The 20,112-nt window shown below is 42.8% G+C and overlaps 1 protein-coding gene across 1 annotated transcript in view; it reads left to right on the forward strand.

Moving 5' to 3' along the window:
• The window catches only part of LOC135206653 (probable ATP-dependent RNA helicase DHX34), a gene marked incomplete in the record, with an annotated part of 314,170 nt that overhangs the window by 13,582 nt on the left and 280,476 nt on the right, over positions 1 to 20,112 (forward strand). The window contains 1 exon segment of the mRNA XM_064238012.1: positions 15,818 to 18,527. Within this exon segment, the coding sequence (XP_064094082.1) occupies positions 17,028 to 18,527 (1,500 nt within the window).

Below are 20,112 nucleotides of genomic sequence, written 5' to 3' on the forward strand. Positions count from 1 at the left end.
TACGTCCATTCGGCGTTTAAGGGTTAATTGTTACTCCCTGCAGCCTTCCAGGAGTTTCCGATTTATCTTTTACCGTTGTATGGTAGTGTTCTGACGACACAAACGCATCTATATATTAGCGTTTTCTGTTTCGCTAAATATACCAGCTTGAGAGTCTCTTTCTGCTCAAAAAATAACGGACCTATTTCTTCGTAGAATAGGGTAGCTGGCAACCCAGACATAAAGTGAAGAGACGACGTTCGTAAGCTGCTGGCTGCTGCTGTGTCTGTCCTGTCCAATCGAGCCAGTAACAGATCGTGCGCTGTCATGTGCGGTAGGTTACGTCTCTCTCTCCTGTGGGATTGACTGACTAACCGTATCTCTGTGCTGGCGGTTACGTCTCTCCTGCAGGATTGACTGACTAACTGTATCTCTGTCCTACAATCACGGACTTTAGCCTAAGATTGAGGGGATTTCTTACGTGAATGAATAAACGTTGCATTCGTTTTGCCTTACTATGTTCAACAGAGTTATCTCTTAATCCTTTCGGTGCTCATTACCGCACGGTATAGAACTACGAGTCTACCGCAACATTTTATATGCTCTCCTGCTTAGGCAAAGCGCAGCCTTATTAGGGAAGTAAGCATACATCGGGGAGGGAATGGATGAGCTTGCTGGGGACCATTTCCTTCCTGAAGAAGTTTTTTTCCCCGAATAGACTGCAATTTAGACCTCCACAGTTTTTTCCTACCGGGAAACTGAAATATTATTCAAGATCTAGGAATGATTCTGAACATCTCTCAGTGCGTCTATCACCTGAGGTGATAGAAAGAAGGTGCCGGACATCTAGATAGGGTTTCAGATGTCCTGGATCTTAATCTGAAAGAAGTAAAAGCAATTCGGTCGTCCCTCCAGTCCTCGAAACGAGTTTTTGGAACCAGTGGTCCAGATCAACTCTGATATTCCACAGCTCTCTCATATCTTAAGAAGTATCTTCTCTCGGTCCCTGTTCGAGTTTACGAGAAAGAGCCTATTATAACAACAGGCGTAGAATGTAACGATCCTCTAGAAGTTCGTTACAGGATTGCAAAAGTCCGTACGAATCGTCTCGATCGGCGGCAGCAACTATTGACTTCCGAGTGGAGTCTTTCTTTAGAAGTAAGTGGAGAGTTGTGGAGACTTTAGGGACGCCCTTTCATTCTTCTCTTCGATATGTTGAGGACGAAGAGGCTTCTTCTTCTCTGCTCCCTTATTCTCGATCCGGGATCGGTACCATTAAACGCCATCCTATGATATTGAACGGGGATGGATGTTTAGTCTCTTTTCCCCTTTTTCAATCGCTTAGGAAATGTAATAAGAGGATTTATGACGTCACAGGGAGCGACAATGACGCTGATCGCCCCATGTTGGCCTTCAGGATCCTGGATTCACAGAGGTCACATCCTTCCTAGTTCACTTTCCAAGGACCTTTTCCGAGAGAGTCGGTCTACTCTAACTCGAAAGGTACCTATAACCTCTCCTCTCTGAGTCTGACTACGTTCAGACTATCCGAGATGTTGACAGGAATAAGATTAACCGTCGTTCCATTTCCGTCTGAAGAATGGGAAATAAAGCTGGCAGTCACAACTATTAAAGAATACGCAAATATGTTGTTGACGGCCTTTGGGCTCAGAGATTTGCGTCTGTCAAACAACAAAGCCCTTCACGATCTTTGAGTTCTGTGGAATCTCGAAACTCACTCGCCATCTACTTTTTGTCTCACCTGTTTTCTCGGAGTCAGACACTCGTGCGAGATCAGGCGACATATAGTAGCCCTGAGTTTCTTGTTGACGAAGTCGGTTGCGTTTATACACCCCCGATGATCGTGTAACAGACCAGGTTGGACTGTCAGGCATTCTTCCTTCGGGACTGAATCGCCTTTTTGCTCCTTGCTCCTTTCTCCTGGCACCAGAAGCTCGAGTCAGGAGTTTGCTCAGGAGTTGATTCCGCTGACGACGTTGGGTGGCGTTGATACACCCCCCAAGGTTTGCTTAGATTGAATCGCCCAGGCAGTCCAGACACTCATCCTTCAGCGAAGAATAGTTGCCTTATGGTCTTCAGGGTACAGCCCTTGCCTGTCCTTGATTCGTCTGACTGTCAACTGGTCGTCACCTGACTTTAGTACAGACGGACTGACTGGTGCATCTTCCAGATCGAAGCTTTCAATATGGAACTTAGACGTAGTCTGAAGTTCTTGATGTCAAAGCATTCGAACCTCTCCTACCTGTTAACTTCTTGGATGTGATCAGGAAGGCCTTCTTCTAACCACCCTAGATACGACAAAGAGGGTTAGTGAGATTTTAAGCCATTGTCACAAGTTTTGGCTTTAGAGAACACAAGGCGGTGTGCTCTCTAAGCCTTCCGTTGTGGCCTAAGAATGGAAACCCATTTTGTCCTTTGGCCAGGAGCTTGGAAGCAAGGATGGCACAAGTTAGTGGGCAGGAGCCAGAGAGAGTCCTGTGCCCTGTCGGGTCTCTCAAGTTTTATCATACATAAAACTAAGAAAGTCGAAGTCATTCGGGCAATCTGCAGTGTTCCGAAAAAGACCAGACTTGCCCATATCGAAGAACACCCTGGCTTTAATGTTAAGGAGTTCTTTCAAAAATGCTCCTTCATTGTGTTTGCACAAAGATTTGAAATCTTTTTATCTGAATGCTCACGAGGTGAGGGCGCGGCCTCAGAAGCATTTCAACAGAGCATGGCACTCAGCAACATCCTGAGTACCATGTTTTAGCGAAGCAACTCTGTGTTCACTTCACACTCCCTGCGAGATGTGAAGATGGCATATGAGATCTGCTGCTCTAGGGCCATACGTGTCTGCAGACACAATCTTGGGGGCAAGAAGTACCACTCATCCTATCCTGTAGAAAATGGTTAGGAAGAGCTTTTAATTTAGTTGTTGAGTCGCCGACAACGGCGACTTCTTAACTCTTAAGCCTTAGTTAACACACCTTAACTTTGGCTAGGTTGGTCAGTTGGTGATATATATATTTATATATATATATTTATTTTACTTCTTAGCCCTCATGGTATGGTCAATATGGTCTAGTCACATTGTGTCACGCCCACCGCCCCCGTTGACAGATCATCTGGAGTGCACCAGCTTTATAGGTCCTCTACCTCGCTGGCAACTCTAGTAAAGCAGAAGCAGACTTGGGTGACAGTAATCACGAAGTCAGCTATGCTAACAGGTGGAACCAAGATGTAAATCATCTGCATGCATTTGTTTTCCAAAATCCTTCTATTCTGTCCCTTCCCACCTCCAACGGTGGGATTCAGCTATATATATATCTGACAGGTAAGTTTCATGAACAAAATGATATTGTTATGATACAATAAAGTTTGTTCATACTTACCTGGCAGATATATATAATCAAGTACCCACCCACCTCCCCTCAGGGGACAGTGGAAATAAAAATTATGAATAGAAAATGGGAATGGTTCCTGATACCCGCCTCCCAGCGGCGGGAATGGGTACTAACCACCTGGCCGACCACTGCATGTGTCGGAAGTTTTTAAAATTCTGTCGGACTTCAGAAAATACAGCTATATATATATCTGCCAGGTAAGTATGAACAAACTTTATTGTATCATAACAATATCATTTTCAGTTCAAACCATGACCCTGGGAATAAAAAGTTTCATAATTTAACTAATATAGGCAACAAAATGTTTTATTGTGCTGATTACAACTGCAATCTTGGTCAAGTATAACATCCTCGTGTCTTGGACCTTAGGGTCGGAATACATGACAGCAGACACAGAATCCCTCTTTGTTCTCCTTCTTGGAGCTTCGGCCTCGAAGGAGAATAGTTAATTGGTAGTGATGATCTGCTCAGCCAGCCATCTCTACCGAACTAACTCTGGTCTTGATCAGTGCAGTCCCTTGCCATGACATAGCACCCTTCCTTCCTGTGTTGCAGCAAGTTTTCACAGGGTTCATCGTCTTTGTCATCTGATGCCTCCTCACCTCCCACTTTGAAGGCTTCCACGTCTGTTATTAGTTGCACCATCCGAGTAATAGGCACATATCTGGAAGTTAATTATTCTGGTATGTAACCAAGATGAATAGTACCTTCTCTTAATTAACCTGAAGCTCAGGACAGCCTTTCAGGCCTCCCAAGAGTTTCCGGTTTTGATTTCGAGATGACTAGTGGTATTGTTTGCCAACAACACCACAACATTTGCATTATCACTGAACAAGAGGGTTTCTTTCCCTCCCATTCCGGTTAAAATACAGATGCTCGAGTGTATCTTTTTTGCACTCGATGGTTCTAAGCCGAACACATTCCAACATGGAATGCACTATCAGGCAACTCAGTACAAGGAGTCAAGCGAGGGCCAGAGTACTGCCTTCTAACTGAGATTCTGTTCATCTTAGTACATATTGTCTCTCCTCTATCGAAGATTAACTACCAATTAAAAGCGCTTTGCCTGGCCATCACAGACAGGTCTCTGGTTGGCTTGGAATCTCACGTAAGGCTCATGTCTTGTGCTCCACATTTGCTGTTGCAAGAATTTTCAGAAAGAGTATATCATTAGACTCATTATCATCTCTCTGTTTACCCCTCGGTATAACAGAAGTCTGTAGTCTTCTGTTCCATCACACTTGCCCCATCGGCCGCTGCAATAACGCAGAATGATTTTTTTCAGACAATTTGAGTTTTGTCTTGTAATATATATTTTTGTACAAGTAACTTACCCAGCAGATATATACTTAGCTATAGACTCGGTCGTCCCGACAGAATTTCAAAACTCGCGGCACACGCGACAGGTAGGTCAGGTGATCCACCATTCCCGCCGCTGGGTGGCGGGGTCTGGAACTATTCCCGTTTTCTAAGCCATAATTTCTCTGTCGGTTGAACGGACAACACCTATTGTTCGTTCCTCCATCTTGGATTTCAACTCGTTTGCCGAGAATTTGGATTGGTTTTTTGGTGACATATTCTGTTTTTTCTCTGGCTTGGCATACGCTTATTGTGGACTGTTTTTTCGACTTTGGTTTTGACTACTCTTTCACGATGTCTGACGCTAAGGCTTCACCTATGTTTAGAGTTTGCAGTAGGGAAGATTGTAAGGTTAGGCTGCCTAAATCGGCATTAGATCCTCATAGTATTTGCGCTAAATGCAGGGAGAATGAATGTTCTTTTATTAACACCTGTGTGGAATGCGAGAACCTTACGGAGCTTGAATGGAAGGAATTATCATCATATGTTAGGAAGCTTGAGAGAGATAGAGTGAGAAAGGCTTCAGCTAGGTCATCTAGTAGATCTTGCTCCTTAGAACAAGAAATTAACTCTCCTTCTAACAATTTTCCCTTAGCCTCAGCTGCTTCTCCCTGTTCTGAATCCAAAGATTCTTCGTCAGAGAGGGAAAATGTAAAAGCTTCAATTAAGAAACTTCAAGCTCAGCTACGAGCTCTAAACCAAGGTAAGAGTGGTGATAGTGACTGTGCAGTGTCCCCAGTGCAGTGGATTGGGGGCGTTCTGCCGTTCCTCATTGCTCCTAGGCCTAGACCGCTTCCAAACTCCCAGGACCAGGGGAGGAGGAATGTCGAAAGCCGCAGGGAGGATGCATAACATCCCCAAACGTTCAGGCGTCCCTTCGTGGCAGATCCTGTTGTTAAGTCCCCCCCCCCAGGCTGCCTCGGATTGCCGCAGAAAAAGGCGTCCTAAAGGAATGTTTTTCGGCCTCAGACTCTTCCTCTCCTAAACGAGGATGGAGTTCGCCTCTCTTTCGCGCCCTTTTGAAGAGAGCCTGGAAGGCGCCTAAAGGAGACGCGCTGACTCCACCCCAGAGCGTTTTCCCGAGGATTGGCCTTTCTGGGACCTAAGAAGACTAGACCAAGGGAGGCCTTCTTCTTCAGGATCCTACGAAGAAGTTTTTGGTTAACCTGCAAGAGCAGTTAGCTTCTCTCGTAGGCTCTTTTTGCTAAGGACTCTACAAGGAGGAAGGATGTCTCGCTCCCTGTTAAGAGTTCCGCTAAGCGCCCCGCTTCGTATAGGAGAGAACCCTCACGATCTCCAGGGCGTTTATCGCCTTCGTCGAGAGACTCGTCTGATAGGAGTTGTTCTCCTGGAGAGAAGAGCCCTTTCGCCCTATAGGCTGTCTTCCCGAAGCGCCCTCTGAGACGCCGCGAATCAAGCAGAAGTCTCGATCGGTTTAGGTGCAAGGAACCGGAAAACCGATTTAGGTATCAGGATCCCTTGGGTCTACAGGACCAGGAGCCAGACAGGCGCAAAGAGGCAGCAAGACGCAAGAAAGGGCGTCAAGAGCCTCTTACAACACGGATTCAGGACGTCAGGATTCGGCTAGAAGGCAGGAATCAGGACGCTATGAGCCAGGACGCCATGAGTCAGGGCGCCAGGAGTCAGGGCGCCAGGAGTCAGGGCGCCAGAAGTCAGGGCGCCAGGAGTTAGGACGCCAGCAGGCAGGACGCCAGGAGTACGTTAGGCGTCAAGTGTTAGGGCGCCAAGAGCCTGTTAAGCGTCAGGAAGCAGGACACGGGGATCTTTTCAAGCGCCCTGAATCAGGACGCCAGGAGCCTAGCAAGCGCCACGAACCTGACGAACCTAGACAACAAGAGTCTAGTAGGCGCAAGAGTGTTTTCCGACAGGCAGGAGCCTCACTCTTCGTATAGGAGATGCTAATGTTCCGCGCTCTCCCCTTCTCGGGAAAGGAGTTCTTCTCCCGGGAAGAGCCAGATCACTCCAAAACGATCTCCTTCTGTGGATCAGTTGGACCAGGTATCGGAAGACGAAGAGCCAGTAGATGTAGCAGTTTCTGACTACAAGAGACTTTCTCTTTTGCTGCTAAAGGAGTTCGGAGACTCCCTTCATCCTGCGGACCCTCCTTTTCACCAGGATCGTTGATGTCCAGCACTAAAGCTCTCAAGTCGTCTTCCTTCGTCAAGATGCGCCCCGCTCTTTGTATGAAAAAGGCATTAAAAACTTTTTCAGAGTGGTTGACTTCCAGAAGGGAAGCGGGCAAGACAGTTTTTTCCTGCCCTCCTTCCAAGTTAACAGGCAAACCAGGAAGGTGGTACGAGACCAAAGAACCTATGGGGTTAGGTCTGCCTTCTTCCGCAGATGCAGATTTTGCTTCCTTAGTGGACTCTGCTAGGAGGAAGTCGTTGCTGTCTGCTAAGGCGACTTGGGGCATGTGTGAACTAGACCACCTTCTAAAGGGCCTCTTTAAAACCCTAGAAGTCTTTAACTTTATGGACTGGGCTTTGGGTTTAGCGTTAGCGAAGAGAGCTCAGGACACTGACTTTTGTTTCCATGGAGGAACTTTCGAGCGTCCTGGCTTGCCTGGACAGAGCGGTCATGGACGGTTCTGTGGAAGTTGCCTCTCTTTTTGGAACGGGAGTATTAAAGAAGAGATCTGTCTTTAGCTCTTTCTTAGCAAGAGCAGTATCACCCTTGCAAAGGACATCTCTTCTTTTTGCACCGTTATCCCCGCACCTTTTTCCACAAGAGACTGTTAGAGAGGTTTCTAAATCTCTTACGGAGAAGGCAACTCAGGATCTCCTCACGCACTCAGGCCAGAAGTTTAGGCCGGCAGTGCCTATAGAGAAAAAGAGAGACCCTCTTTTGTTCAGCCCTTTCGAGGTGCCTCCTCTTCTAGAGCCCCTCTTAGAGGTCGCAGACCAGAGAGAAGGAGTAGACCATCTAGAAGATCCTTCGGGAAATCTAGATGAGCAGGAAGTCCTCCAGACGAAAGTAGGCGCCAGGCTACTCCACTTTGCCAAAGTCTGGGCGCAGAAGGGAGCGGACTCCTGGTCCCTCTCTATCCTGAAAAAAGGATACTTGATCCCCTTCAGGGAAAATCCTCCCTTGACGACAACTCCAAGGGAGTTGACCGCAAGATACTCGGATCCGGTCCGAAAGCTTGCCTATGTTGCGAAGCAGTGGAACAGATGATTTCCAAGGAAGCGGTAGAACTGGTTCAAGATCTCCAGTCTCCAGGATTCTAACAATCGGCTATTCCTGGTACCGAAAGCATCGGGGGGATGGAGACCGGTTCTAGACGTCAGTGCACAATGAATTTCTTTGTATTGAAGAAGAAATTTTCAATGGAGACGTCTTCCTCTGTTCTATCTGCTCTTCGTCCAGGGGACTGGATGGTGTCCCTGGACCTTCAGGATGCGTATTTCCATGTGCCAATTCATCCGGCAGCAAGGAAGTATCTGAGGTTCATGTTCCAAGGGAAAGTGTTCCAGTTCCGAGCGATGTGCTTCGGACTTTCGACGGCCCCTCAAGTCTTCACGGACATCATGAAGAATGTAGCTTATTGGCTACATCTGGAAGGGATCAGGATCTCGTTATATCTGGACGATTGGCTAATAAGAGCCCAATCGGAGAAAAAATGTCTGGAGGACCTATTAGTTACACTAAAGTTGACAAAGTCCTTAGGACTTTTAGTAAATCACGAGAAAATCCATGCTGACTCCCCAGCAGAGTATTGTCTATCTGGGGATTCAGATGGATTCTCGGGATTTTCTAGCGTATCCTTCGCAGGAAAGGAGAGAACGCTGCTTAGAAAAGGTGTCAGTCTTCTTAAGGAAAAGGAAAGAACATTGTTCCGCGAGGGAATGGATGAGCTTACTGGGGACCCTCTCCTCGATGGAACAGTTCGTTTCCTTAGGAAGACTTCACCTACGACCCCTTCAATTTTATCTGAAGGAGAAGTGGGATTGGAAGTCCAACAATCTAGGAGATACATTTCCAATCTCGAAAGGGATCAAGGAGAATATCCGTTGGTGGTTAGATCCACAGAAACTAAGCAAGGGAATCTCCCTTCGCTTACAGAACCCTCGCCTAGCGTTGTTTGCAGACTCCTCAGATTCAGGGTGGGGAGCGACCCTAGGCTTCGCAATGAAGTGTCAGGCACTTGGGAAGGAGAACAAGTGTCCTGGCACATAAACAAGAAAGAAGCTAACAGCCATTCATCTAGCTTTGGTTCATTTCGAGGAACAGGTCTCAGGTCTGGGGATTCAGATTCACTCGGACACACAACAGCCCTCGCTTATATAAAGAAACAAGGGGGGACGCATTCCTTTTCCCTGTACGAATCAGCAAAGGATCTTGCTGATTTGGGCACAGGAAAGGAAGATCTCTCTCCTCACAAGATTTGTGCAGGGAGAGAAAATGTCCGGGCGAGATCTTTAAGCAGAAAAGAACAAGTCCTACCCACGGAATGGACTCTCAATCCTCAGATTTGCCAACAACTTTGGCATCTGTGGGGAAGGCCCAATATAGACCTGTTCGCGACCAACAAGAATCACAGATTAGAACCTATTGCTCCCGATCTCGGATCCTCAAGCAGTAGCAGTAGACAGCTTTCTGCTAGATTGGACGGGCTTTGGACGCATACGCCTTCCCTCCTTTCAAGATAGTAGGAGAAGTATTGAGGAAGTTCGCTTGCTCGGAAGGAACAAGAATGACCCTCATCGCTCCCTTCTGGCCGGCTCTCGATTGGTTCACAGAGGTGCTGGAGTGGTTAGTGGATTTTCCAAGATCGCTTCCACTAAGGAACGATCTTCTCAAACAACCCCACTTCGACAGGTTTCACAAAAACCTCCCCGCTCTAAGTCTGACCGCCTTCAGACTGTCGAAGGACTTGTCAGAGCAAGGGGCTTTTCACGAGAAGTGGCGAAGGCTATTGCAAGAGCCAGAAGAGTCTCCACTTCTAAAGTATATCAGTCGAAGTGGGAGTTGTTTAGAATGATGGTGTAAGGGAAAGAAAATATCCTCCTCCAGTACCTCTGTAACTGAAATCGCAGATTTTCTCCTATATTTGAGAAAAGACTGTAACCTGGCAGTTTCAACAGTGAAGGGTTACAGAAGTATGCTGGCCTCAGTTTTTCGACATAGAGGAATAGATCTGACGAATAATTAAAGATCTTCATGACCTTATAAGGTCTTTTTGAGACCACGAAAGAACATGTAATCAAGAAGCCTAGCTGGGAACTTGGATGTGGTCCTCAAGTTCCTAATGTCGGCAAAAATTTGTACCGTCTCACGCAGCTTCGTTTAGAGACTTAACGAGAAAGTCATTATTCCTTTTTGCGTTAGCAACAGCCAAGAGAATTAGCGAGTTGCAAGCTTTGGAAGGTAAAGTGGGGTTTAAGAAGGATGCAGCGATTTGCTCCTTTAAACCATTTTTTCTAGCGAAAAATGAAAATCCCTCAAAGCCTTGGCCAAGAAGCTTTGAGATAAAAGGACTATCTTCATTAACATGGGAGAGAACTAGAAAGGACTTTGTGTCCAGTCAGGGCACTCAAGTTTCTAACCTGGAGAAGAAGAAGTTGCTGAAAGGTACAGAAGAAAGTCTTTGGTGCTCTGTAAGAGATCCGAAAAGAGCGATTTCTAAGAACGCCCTTACATACTTCATAAAAGATGTAATAAGGGAAGCTCACCTTAAGTGCGAAGAAGAGCATCTCAAGGTTCTCAGAGTGAGAGCTCATGAAGTGAGAGCCATAGCTTACGTCTATGGCATTTCACAAAACATGGTCGCTTCAGGCTCTTATAGAGTCGACATTTTGGAGATGTAATTCGGTGTTCGCCTCGAATTACCTAAGAGACGTTAAAATTTCGTACGAAAAGTGCTTTGCTCTGGGAAGCGTATGTTTCGGCGAATTCAGTGCTGGGAGAAACTGCTGAGGCTAATCCTTCCTATTTAGTTTAAGGCTTTATTTACTGTTTATTGGTGGTTGTTTTTATTGGTTAATTGTCAGAGGGAATAGGGACCCTCTTACAATTCATAGATTGTAACAATACTAACATGGTCAAAGGTGATCGGGATTGGCTTCAGTGCTCTTTGTGATTTGTTTGATAACCTTAACTCTGTCACGTAAGAGGGCGAGTCTCCATTGATATGACAAAAGGTCAAGGCTCTACCATGTAAGTGGGTCAGCCCCCATTGGTACGATCCAGTATAGGCTCTGTCGCGTAAGCGGGCTAGCCCCCATTGACACGATCCAAGAGTTATTCAAACCATAGGTTCATTCCTCATTGAAACTCTTGAGGCAAGCAGACTCATCGACAGTAGTTCATGAAGTCTTCAGCCCAATAAGGTAGGAACTATGGATTATGTTATCCAAGAACATAGGTTGTTTTTTCCCTGTTTTTTAATGTATTTAGTTTAAGTATTATTTTGTTTTTAGCTGTCTCTTGCCCGCCACCAAGGGTGCCAATCAGCTAAGTATATATCTGCTGGGTAAGTTACTTGTACAAAAATGATATTGTTAAGATACAATAAAGTTTTGTACATACTTACCTGGCAGATATATACGATTAATGGCCCACCCAGCCTCCCCTCAGGAGACAGGTGGAAGAGAAATTATGGCTTAGAAAACGGGAATAGTTCCAGACCCCGCCACCCAGCGGCGGGAATGGTGGATCACCTGACCTACCTGTCGCGTGTGCCGCGAGTTTTGAAATTCTGTCGGGACGACCGAGTCTATAGCTAAGTATATATCTGCCAGGTAAGTATGTACAAAACTTTATTGTATCTTAACAATATCATTTTCTAATTCATAAAGTGTTCAGTTATTCTTTGTTCACCCTGAATTGAAAATGAATAACAGAAGACTTCGCCTGTTCCCCACCCAACTAGCTCTGCTTCCAGAGTAGATAGAAAAGTTCCTCCCTGATCCAACCCACAATAAGCAGTTCTTCAGGCAGTACAATCCCTGTGTTTTCATTACTAAAAGACTCTCCGCCTTCATTTCAAGCATCGACTTTCTTGCTGAGTAGCAATGAAATAGCGGAGTAACTTTTTCAGTCCTCTGTGAAACGCCAGAGATTAGAGCTCTCTTCACTGATTGGTGTCATCAACGGGACATTTTCTATGATCAAAATCATGAGAGTTCACTTCCTTTCCAATTCAACTGTGAAGACATAGGTCCACATTCACCATAGTCATTCACAAAGTAGTATTGTTTCTCCTTAGTTGAGATTCAACTATTGATGAGAAACTTCTCTGACTTGCCATCACAGGGACCTCAGTCTCTTGAATGCATTTGACTCTCGTCTAATGTGCACATACCTCGTGAGAATCATCATCTCGTCTTTACACATCGTTGGTGAAGAAGATAGACAATTTGCATGGTTCATTCTCAATATCACCCTTCAAAATGCAGGTGTCATGTCAAGACTTCATATCGAATGCACAATCATTCGGCATCTGTGGACAAGTCCAAATCATCCTTGATCTCCTGCACTTTGGACTTTGTATTGGTTTATCCAGACCAGTCATTACTTTGTCCTGTTGGTATGTTGCTGTAGCTACGAAGGAGCAAGACCATCTAGCAAGGGGACAAAGGAGACTGGCAATAATGCAAACCCTTCCCAGAACTTTGCATCAATGCCTCTGACTCTAGATATTCTTCCCAGCCCTTTTTGGATGAGTTATGATTCCTCACTCATTTTGAAAAGGCCCGGAAGTCTGATTCTTAATCATGCAGCTCCTATAGTACTCTGATCAAGTTGTCAGAGGCAGGACACTCCTCCTCCCTCTTACGACCAGGAGGAATAGCCCAGGTGTGCTGAACTCCATTCATTTCTAGAGGCTCACTCAGATTACTCCCACCAATCAGTGAGTCTTCCTAATGTAAAGGACTAAGGATTTGTTATATCGTGTAGGAACAATTCACGGTTTTTTTTAGGTAAATTGTATTTTCCCTAACTGTACAAACCTGAGGGCATTTACATTAATGCCCACCTCATGCCACCCCCAATCTGAAACCTGGGCCAAAAGCCAAAGTGAAGTGTTTACTTCTGGGCAGGCAGGCCTACCCACCTTCTAGACATATTCCAGCCTACAATGAAAGTGATTTCTAATGTAAAGGACCTCAGTTTGTATAGTTAGGAAAAATGCAGTTTACTTTCAAAAATTGTGATACTACTTCTGGACTGCAGGAAATACTGATAAACAGCAAAATTTTCAGAATGATCAGAAGGGTAATTACTAAATGTTAGCTATGCCTTATAAAGCTGGTGGTCCAAAAGATGAAGATGAAATGTTTAAATGGATAACATCTGCTCTTTCACCAACTGAGTCCACTTAAGAGAAAAAGGGCTGAAACAAATTAGAGTTAAAGAAAAAAAAAGAAAAGAAAATTCATTGGCGATAAGCTGGCACAATATAGCGAAATTCTGCAAAATAAACGTCTTGGAAACTTATGATTAGGACTTTTATCATAAAGTGAGGTTAGTGATTGAGACCTGACCTGAGGAAGCAGATGGGTCATTCATGTTGGGACAACCTTCATCTGCCTGGCAGACAGATGACTGGTGAATCTGAACATTTGGAACACAAATAAAGGCATGTATGTACACTCGACAAGAAAACTGAAGATACAGTTTTCATTAGCTTTCGTTCATCGAATTTCCCATGTGTTTTTACTGAAAAGACATAATATCGCTAAATTTAATCTAGAATATGAAAATACACTGCAAATTATATCATATTAGTTAAAACTGCAAAACAAAACCGTTCAGATACTTAAAAACACTATATATGTCGAAGTAAATTGGATTTCTCAGATGGATTCGTTCATAGAGATCTGGTAGATAGAATGTGAATTTCTGATTGTAGTACTATGTATCACGACGACAATATATACTCGTTTTCCTTCATGAACGGGGATATTATTGTATCATTGTAAATGGTGAATGCAATTATTTTTAGCTTCTACAAACTCATATTTGTATTCCAAAACGTTTAATGTTAGCTGACGTCAATGGCAGCCAATGTTGCTAAGGCTAAGGTAGGTTGAGCAAATCTAGTTGCATCCGCAAGAGCGTTTTCTATGATGTGGAGGAGCCCTAGAACTTTGAGCGGAAAAGCGCAAGTCACTGGATACTGGCTTACGTAACGGATTTCACACTGATTACTTTGACGTTGACATGGATCGAATGCTAGTTGCTGTTTACAAATTTACCGTCATTAAACATCAAAGATTTTCTGGCTATATGCTCCCATTACAAAGCAGTTCGTAGTAGCCTACAGCCCTACACGACTGCATTTCTTTGCTGCGAGGCTGAAAGATCTCCCAACACATCAGCATTATTTACACGATAGTATAAAACTTTAATTGCCTGTGCAATACATATTGAGTTATTTGTGGTAATAACTATTTTTACTTAACACAGCTTTTCCGGGAACTCCGAATGATTGTGGATGAAACCCGATTTCAAAAGTACAGATTATATCAAGAGAGCAAGAATGACCGCAGCCTGTGTCTAAAATTTTCCACATCTTTTTACAATCTTTGAATGTTATGACAACTGTCGAATGAAATCAAGATTAGGGTATGAATTTCTTAGAGAATTGACTTGAACATTCTGATCCTTCAAATTTTATCTAGCATAGTGCAGCATGATCTTGGTAGTCATATCACCCCGTTTCCCAGGTATCTGTGCACCGACTCATCGCTCTTTCTTCTGCCTTTCCCCGTCACAAGTCCGTCACAAATTATCTATAATTTCTCTCTCTCTCTCTCTCTCTCTCTCTCTCTCTCTCTCTCTCTCTCTCTCTCTCTCTCTCTCTCTCTCTCTCTTTTAAAACACATTTGAAAAAATATTATCACTCAATCTTTCAAAGTAAATCTAATGAATTAAGTATCTCTACAGATAGGCCTATGCTTGTGCTCTCTCTCTCTCTCTCTCTCTCTCTCTCTCTCTCTCTCTCTCTCTCTCTCCGCTCTCTCTTTTAAAACACATTTGAAAAATTATTCACTCAATCATTCAAAAGTAAATATAATGATTAAGTATCTCTATAGATAGGCCTATGCGTGTGCTACTCTCTCTCTCTCTCTCCTCTCTCTCTCTCTCTCTCTCTCTCTCTCTCTCTCTCTCTCTCTCTCTCTCTCTCTCTCTCCTTCACTTCCAAGTTTCTCTCTCTCTCTCTTGAAACATTTGAAAAAAATATTGTCACTTAATCTCTCAAAGTAAATATAATGAATTAAGTATCTCTACGATAGGCGTATGCTTGTCCGCTCTCTCTCTATCGTCATAATATTTCATTCTTTACTGTATTGTTCCTCACGATTTCCACAAGTACTGACCAAATTTTAAAACACTTTCTCTCATTGTTTAAGATCCGTCTTCAATTACGCATGAATGTTACGTCAGTTTAGTGTCAAACATTACTTATAGATAAGGTTTCACAGTAGGTTTTAAAAATGGATGATCGATATTCTACCCTGAACTGACGTTACCAAACCAACTTTAACGAATAATATAGAGCCTGTTTCTACATTCAAGTATAAATTATTAAAGGACCTCTACAGAATCTTTATGGTGTAAAGTTAATGGAAATCTAGAAAGCAAAAAAAACCTACGATTTTGAAGCTCCGCCCCCTTTCTAGAGTTGCCAGGTGTGGCATTATTGAACACTATATGTCCGAAGATTTAAAAAAACTGTATCTTAACATTCCTTGCCGAGTGTACATAATGAATGAGGTTGGGATGAAACAACCTTATTATTTTAAACATTATTAAAAGCTTCAGCCAGTGCACATAGTCTTTGTGTTAGTACAAGATTCAAAATTGTACCTGTAGCTAGCCTTAAATTGCAATATCCATTGCTTGTCCCCTTCATAAATACAATAGCATCTGCATTTACGGCTTATGTAAAACTGTATTTTATATGCAATGTAATGCTACATTTTATTTATGAGATTTATAGATTTCTGTGAGTTATTGTAAAGCAAAGAGAGTTATATTTGTTATAAAACAAGTGAGTGTTAGGGGTGCCAAAAATATTAATTTGAGTTCTCTCTATTTACAGGAAATGAAGGTAAAAATAAAATCCTGGACTGGAGTAGCAACCTGGAGATGGGTTGCTAACGATGATAGTTGTGGGATTTGTCGCATGCCTTTCGACGGGTGCTGTTCAGATTGTCGACTTCCAGGTGATGACTGCCCACTGGTTTGGGGTCAGTGCTCCCACTGCTTTCATATCCATTGCATTATGAAATGGTTACAATCACAGCAGCTCCACCAGCAGTGCCCAATGTGTCGTCAAGAATGGAAGTTCAAGGAGTGATTTGTTGACTGAGATGTTAGTTACTCTATGCTGCTGCTTGCTGTGTGTATAAACTGAAGTGTATTTTACTGTACTATTGCATACTGTTACATTTTTAAGTGATCCTTTCTTTACTACATGTGTACACATTTTCAGTCATTATGGGTCAAAAAAAGCAAAAACGAACGTCATCTCCATCCCCTTCTCCAGAGAGAAGACATTCACATAGTTATCATCGCAAGGAGAAACACAAGAATAAGTGTAAGAGACGTCATGCCTCACATGATAGAAAGCGTAAGAGACATCGAAAGACTTACACCAGTTCGGAGTCAAGAAGTTCAAGCTCAGATTCATCACCACAGTCAAGTTCAAACTCAGGTACAGACTCATCTTACAAATTGTCTAGGAAGAGAAATGAAGGGAAGAATGAATTTTGCAGACAAGAACCAATGGATGGAGGTAGATCAAGAATAGAGTCCAGCAGATCAAAGCCTCTTTCCCTAAACCAGTATTCTGGTACCAGACATATGCTCCCTGTGAAAGTAAGCAGTGATAGTGAAAGTGACAGTGAGGCTGAAAGTAAGCAAGGTTGGGGGAAAGGCTTTATTTCCAAAAGTATTGAAGAACCAGAGCCATCAACATCAAGAACGAGGTGCTTGAGTGAGGACAGTGACACAGATTCTGAGGAGGAATTGAAGTTTAATTGGGAAGATCATCGGTATGAGCTGAACCAAATGTTTTTCAGGGATGAGGATGTTATCAAAAGGGGAACTGAAGAGTATCATGATTTTTGGAAGTTCTTGAAAAAGTATCATGGACTGCAGAAACAGAAAAAGATTAGGGACATGTGTAAAGATCACAATGAAGAGAGAAGGGACTCCAAAGAAGGTCAGTTTGGCTCTGTATATCAGCTTCCTCTGAAATTCAATAAGAGATACTGGGATCAATTTTTTGGTTCTTAAAATCTTAAGGATATGACATTTGACTTGCAAAAGCAAAACCGACTTCCCCCAAGAGATTTGGAGGATGGCAAAAAGAGATTGTCCCGCAAGAAAATCTTAGAAGCAAAGTTTATCATTCTTCTTTACTTAGATTTTATACAGAAACAAAGATTTGAGAAGTATAAAAAGTTACGTGAATCCCAAGCTAACCTTCCCATTGCTGCGTATAAACAGGAAATTGTGTCTGCAGTCAGAGAGAACAACGTTGTAATTATTGCAGGTGACACAGGATGTGGTAAGTCCACTCAAGTTCCTCAGTACCTTCTAGCTGCTGGATTTTCAAACATTGCTTGCACTCAGCCTCGTCGGATTGCTTGCATTTCATTATCAAAGAGGGTTGCATATGAAACATTGAATGAATTTGGATCAAAAGTAGGTTATCAAATACGATTTGAGAAGCACAAAACAGAACACACAAAAATTGTATTTCTGACTGAAGGACTTCTCTTAAGGCAAATCTCAGTGGATTCATCCCTATCTTTATATGATGTGATCATTTTGGATGAAATTCACGAACGTCATTTGCACACCGACTTCCTGTTGGGCGTCATGAAATGCCTTTTGTTGCAGCGTGACAGTATCAAAATTGTTCTGATGTCTGCCACAATTAATATAGATCTTTTCCGCAACTACTTCATGGGCCAGGCTCCTGTTATTCAGGTCCCAGGACGGTTATATCCAATAAAATTACAGTATTTCCCAATTCCCTTTTTGGAGCAGGCAAGTAAGAGGGAAAAAATCAACCCAGCTCCATACATTCGTGTTATGCAGCTCATTGATAACAAGTATCCAGATGATGAACGAGGAGATATGCTTGTCTTTCTAAGTGGCATGAGTGAAATATCAACTGTTGTAGAGGCTGCAAAACTCTATGCACAGCAAACCAACAGGTGGGTAGTCCTCCCACTACATAGTACGCTGTCTGTCACAGAACAAGAAAAAGTGTTTGATATGGCTCCAGAGGGGGTTAGAAAGTGCATAGTGTCCACTAACATTGCTGAAACATCGGTAACCATTGATGGTGTGCGATTTGTTGTAGACTCTGGGAAAGTTAAAGAAATGAGTTTTGATGCTCTGTCAAAAATGCAGAAACTGAAAGAGTTCTGGATCAGTCAGGCTTCAGCAGAACAAAGGAAGGGACGCGCAGGTCGCACAGGCCCTGGGACTTGTTTCCGATTATATTCAGAAGAAGAATACAACTCTTTTGCCCAGTACAGTGCTCCGGAAATCCAACGTGTACCTTTGGATTCTCTTACATTACAAATGATCTCAATGGGTCTTCCGGATGTTAGATTATTTCCATTCATTGAACCTCCAGCCCCTGAGAGTCTAGAGAATTCTGTGATTGCTTTGAAAACCCAGGGTGCTCTAACAGATATAGAAGGACTCACCACAATAGGGAAACTCTTGTCTCAGCTCCCCATGGATGTCAGCTTAGGCAAGATGTTAATTATGGGATCACTTTTCCACCAGGTAAGAGCCATGTTTATTAAAAGTATTAGTAATAGTAATAGTAGTAGTAGTAATAGTAATGATAACTTCTGATACTGTAGGATGCAATTTACTAAGTTCATTATAATCTAATAATGTTATTTTTATAAAAAAAATAAAGTACATGCTGTATCTTGCAATGAGTTGGCATGTGACAAGAGCTTCTTGGGCAAAGTCTTGTTATCAGTAATCACTACAATCAAATTTATTTATTGCAGAGTAAGTTAATTGGATTCATGCCTCTTAAACAGGAGTTTTTTTTTTCAAACAAATGCATTACTGTAACAAAGCCTATTCATTTGCTCACATCAATCTACTTGTAGAAGAAATAGAACTTCCTGTGGATCAGGTAGGTTTGCACTTGTGCAGCAGTCCTATATTTTGCTGGCAGTTATGGCAATCACTTTTTATGTGTGCCAATGGGTGTACAAGTCCCACAGATTATCAGACTTTTGGACAATATCTTTACTGAAATTTTAGTTTTAGCTCCTCCTTTGCCACCCTCTTTTCTTGGTATTGGCACCTATGTTCCTACTGTTTACCATATGAGATTTTCCATGTAGAGAAGACTTTTACCTCTTGTTTTCTGTCGTACAGGAACATAGTCCACATGTAGCTAAATGCCTATCTGAGACATACCCAAGTAATCCTGACACGTCTACGTATAGGCCGCACTCATCTGACACATGGGTACTTGATGAGCAGTCCATGAAGCCCTGCTCTGGATTGCTCAGAGTGCAAGGTGTTGGTAACTGTCAGACATGTGTTGTATGAATATCCAAAGTATGACCAGCAAAGACTGACAACTTTTGGAAATAAAGAAATAAAAGCAATTTTGTCAGAATCTTTCACATTCCTGTGGTTCCAATTTTGACATTGTAAGGAACTCTGATTTAATTAGTAAATTATAAAAATAAGTATTCTATAATAAAAATAAAAAACCTCAGAATAATTAATGAATTTTAGATAAGAAAATTTTAAGTTTCTCGACCTATTATTAAGTTTAATACACCTTTTTAGTATGTGTGTATGGAAACATGAATAAATGTATTTATTGCCTGCTTGTGTTCTAGTATGAAAGGATCTGCCTCGGCACAGTCTTTTATTTAATTTTAAATGGTTCTTTATTATACTGAATTACCCATTTGATCCCAGTTCTTAGCCTGGCGTTTTATCTAATCCTTCAGACCAGCCCCATGAGAGCTGAAAGTCAGCTCAGTGATCTGGTTAAACTATTTTAATAATAATAAATGCCTCTCTGAAGCCATTCAAACTCCTCAGCAGCATTCAAGCATTTTCTCCACTCCTGTCAGTCTTTTGCATCAGCATTGCCTTCAATGTAATCAGGCATTGTGTTTAATGTCAGTCACAGTTGTGCAAATTAATGGGAGCAGAATGTTCTTGTTGATTGTTGAACAGTGAGCTTACACTTATCATGTCTTGTGACATAAAGGAAACTGGTTTGGGGCTTCTGTTGCTCTACTTAGTCGCATGATTGTTAGCTTCAGTAACAAGATTCTGTTTCTGTAATGCAAACTGAAATGGCTGCTAGTCTTAGTAGAGATTT

The sequence above is a fragment of the Macrobrachium nipponense genome, chromosome 31, assembly GCF_015104395.2.
Source record: "Macrobrachium nipponense isolate FS-2020 chromosome 31, ASM1510439v2, whole genome shotgun sequence".
In the NCBI taxonomy this organism is placed as follows: Eukaryota; Metazoa; Arthropoda; class Malacostraca; order Decapoda; family Palaemonidae; genus Macrobrachium; species Macrobrachium nipponense.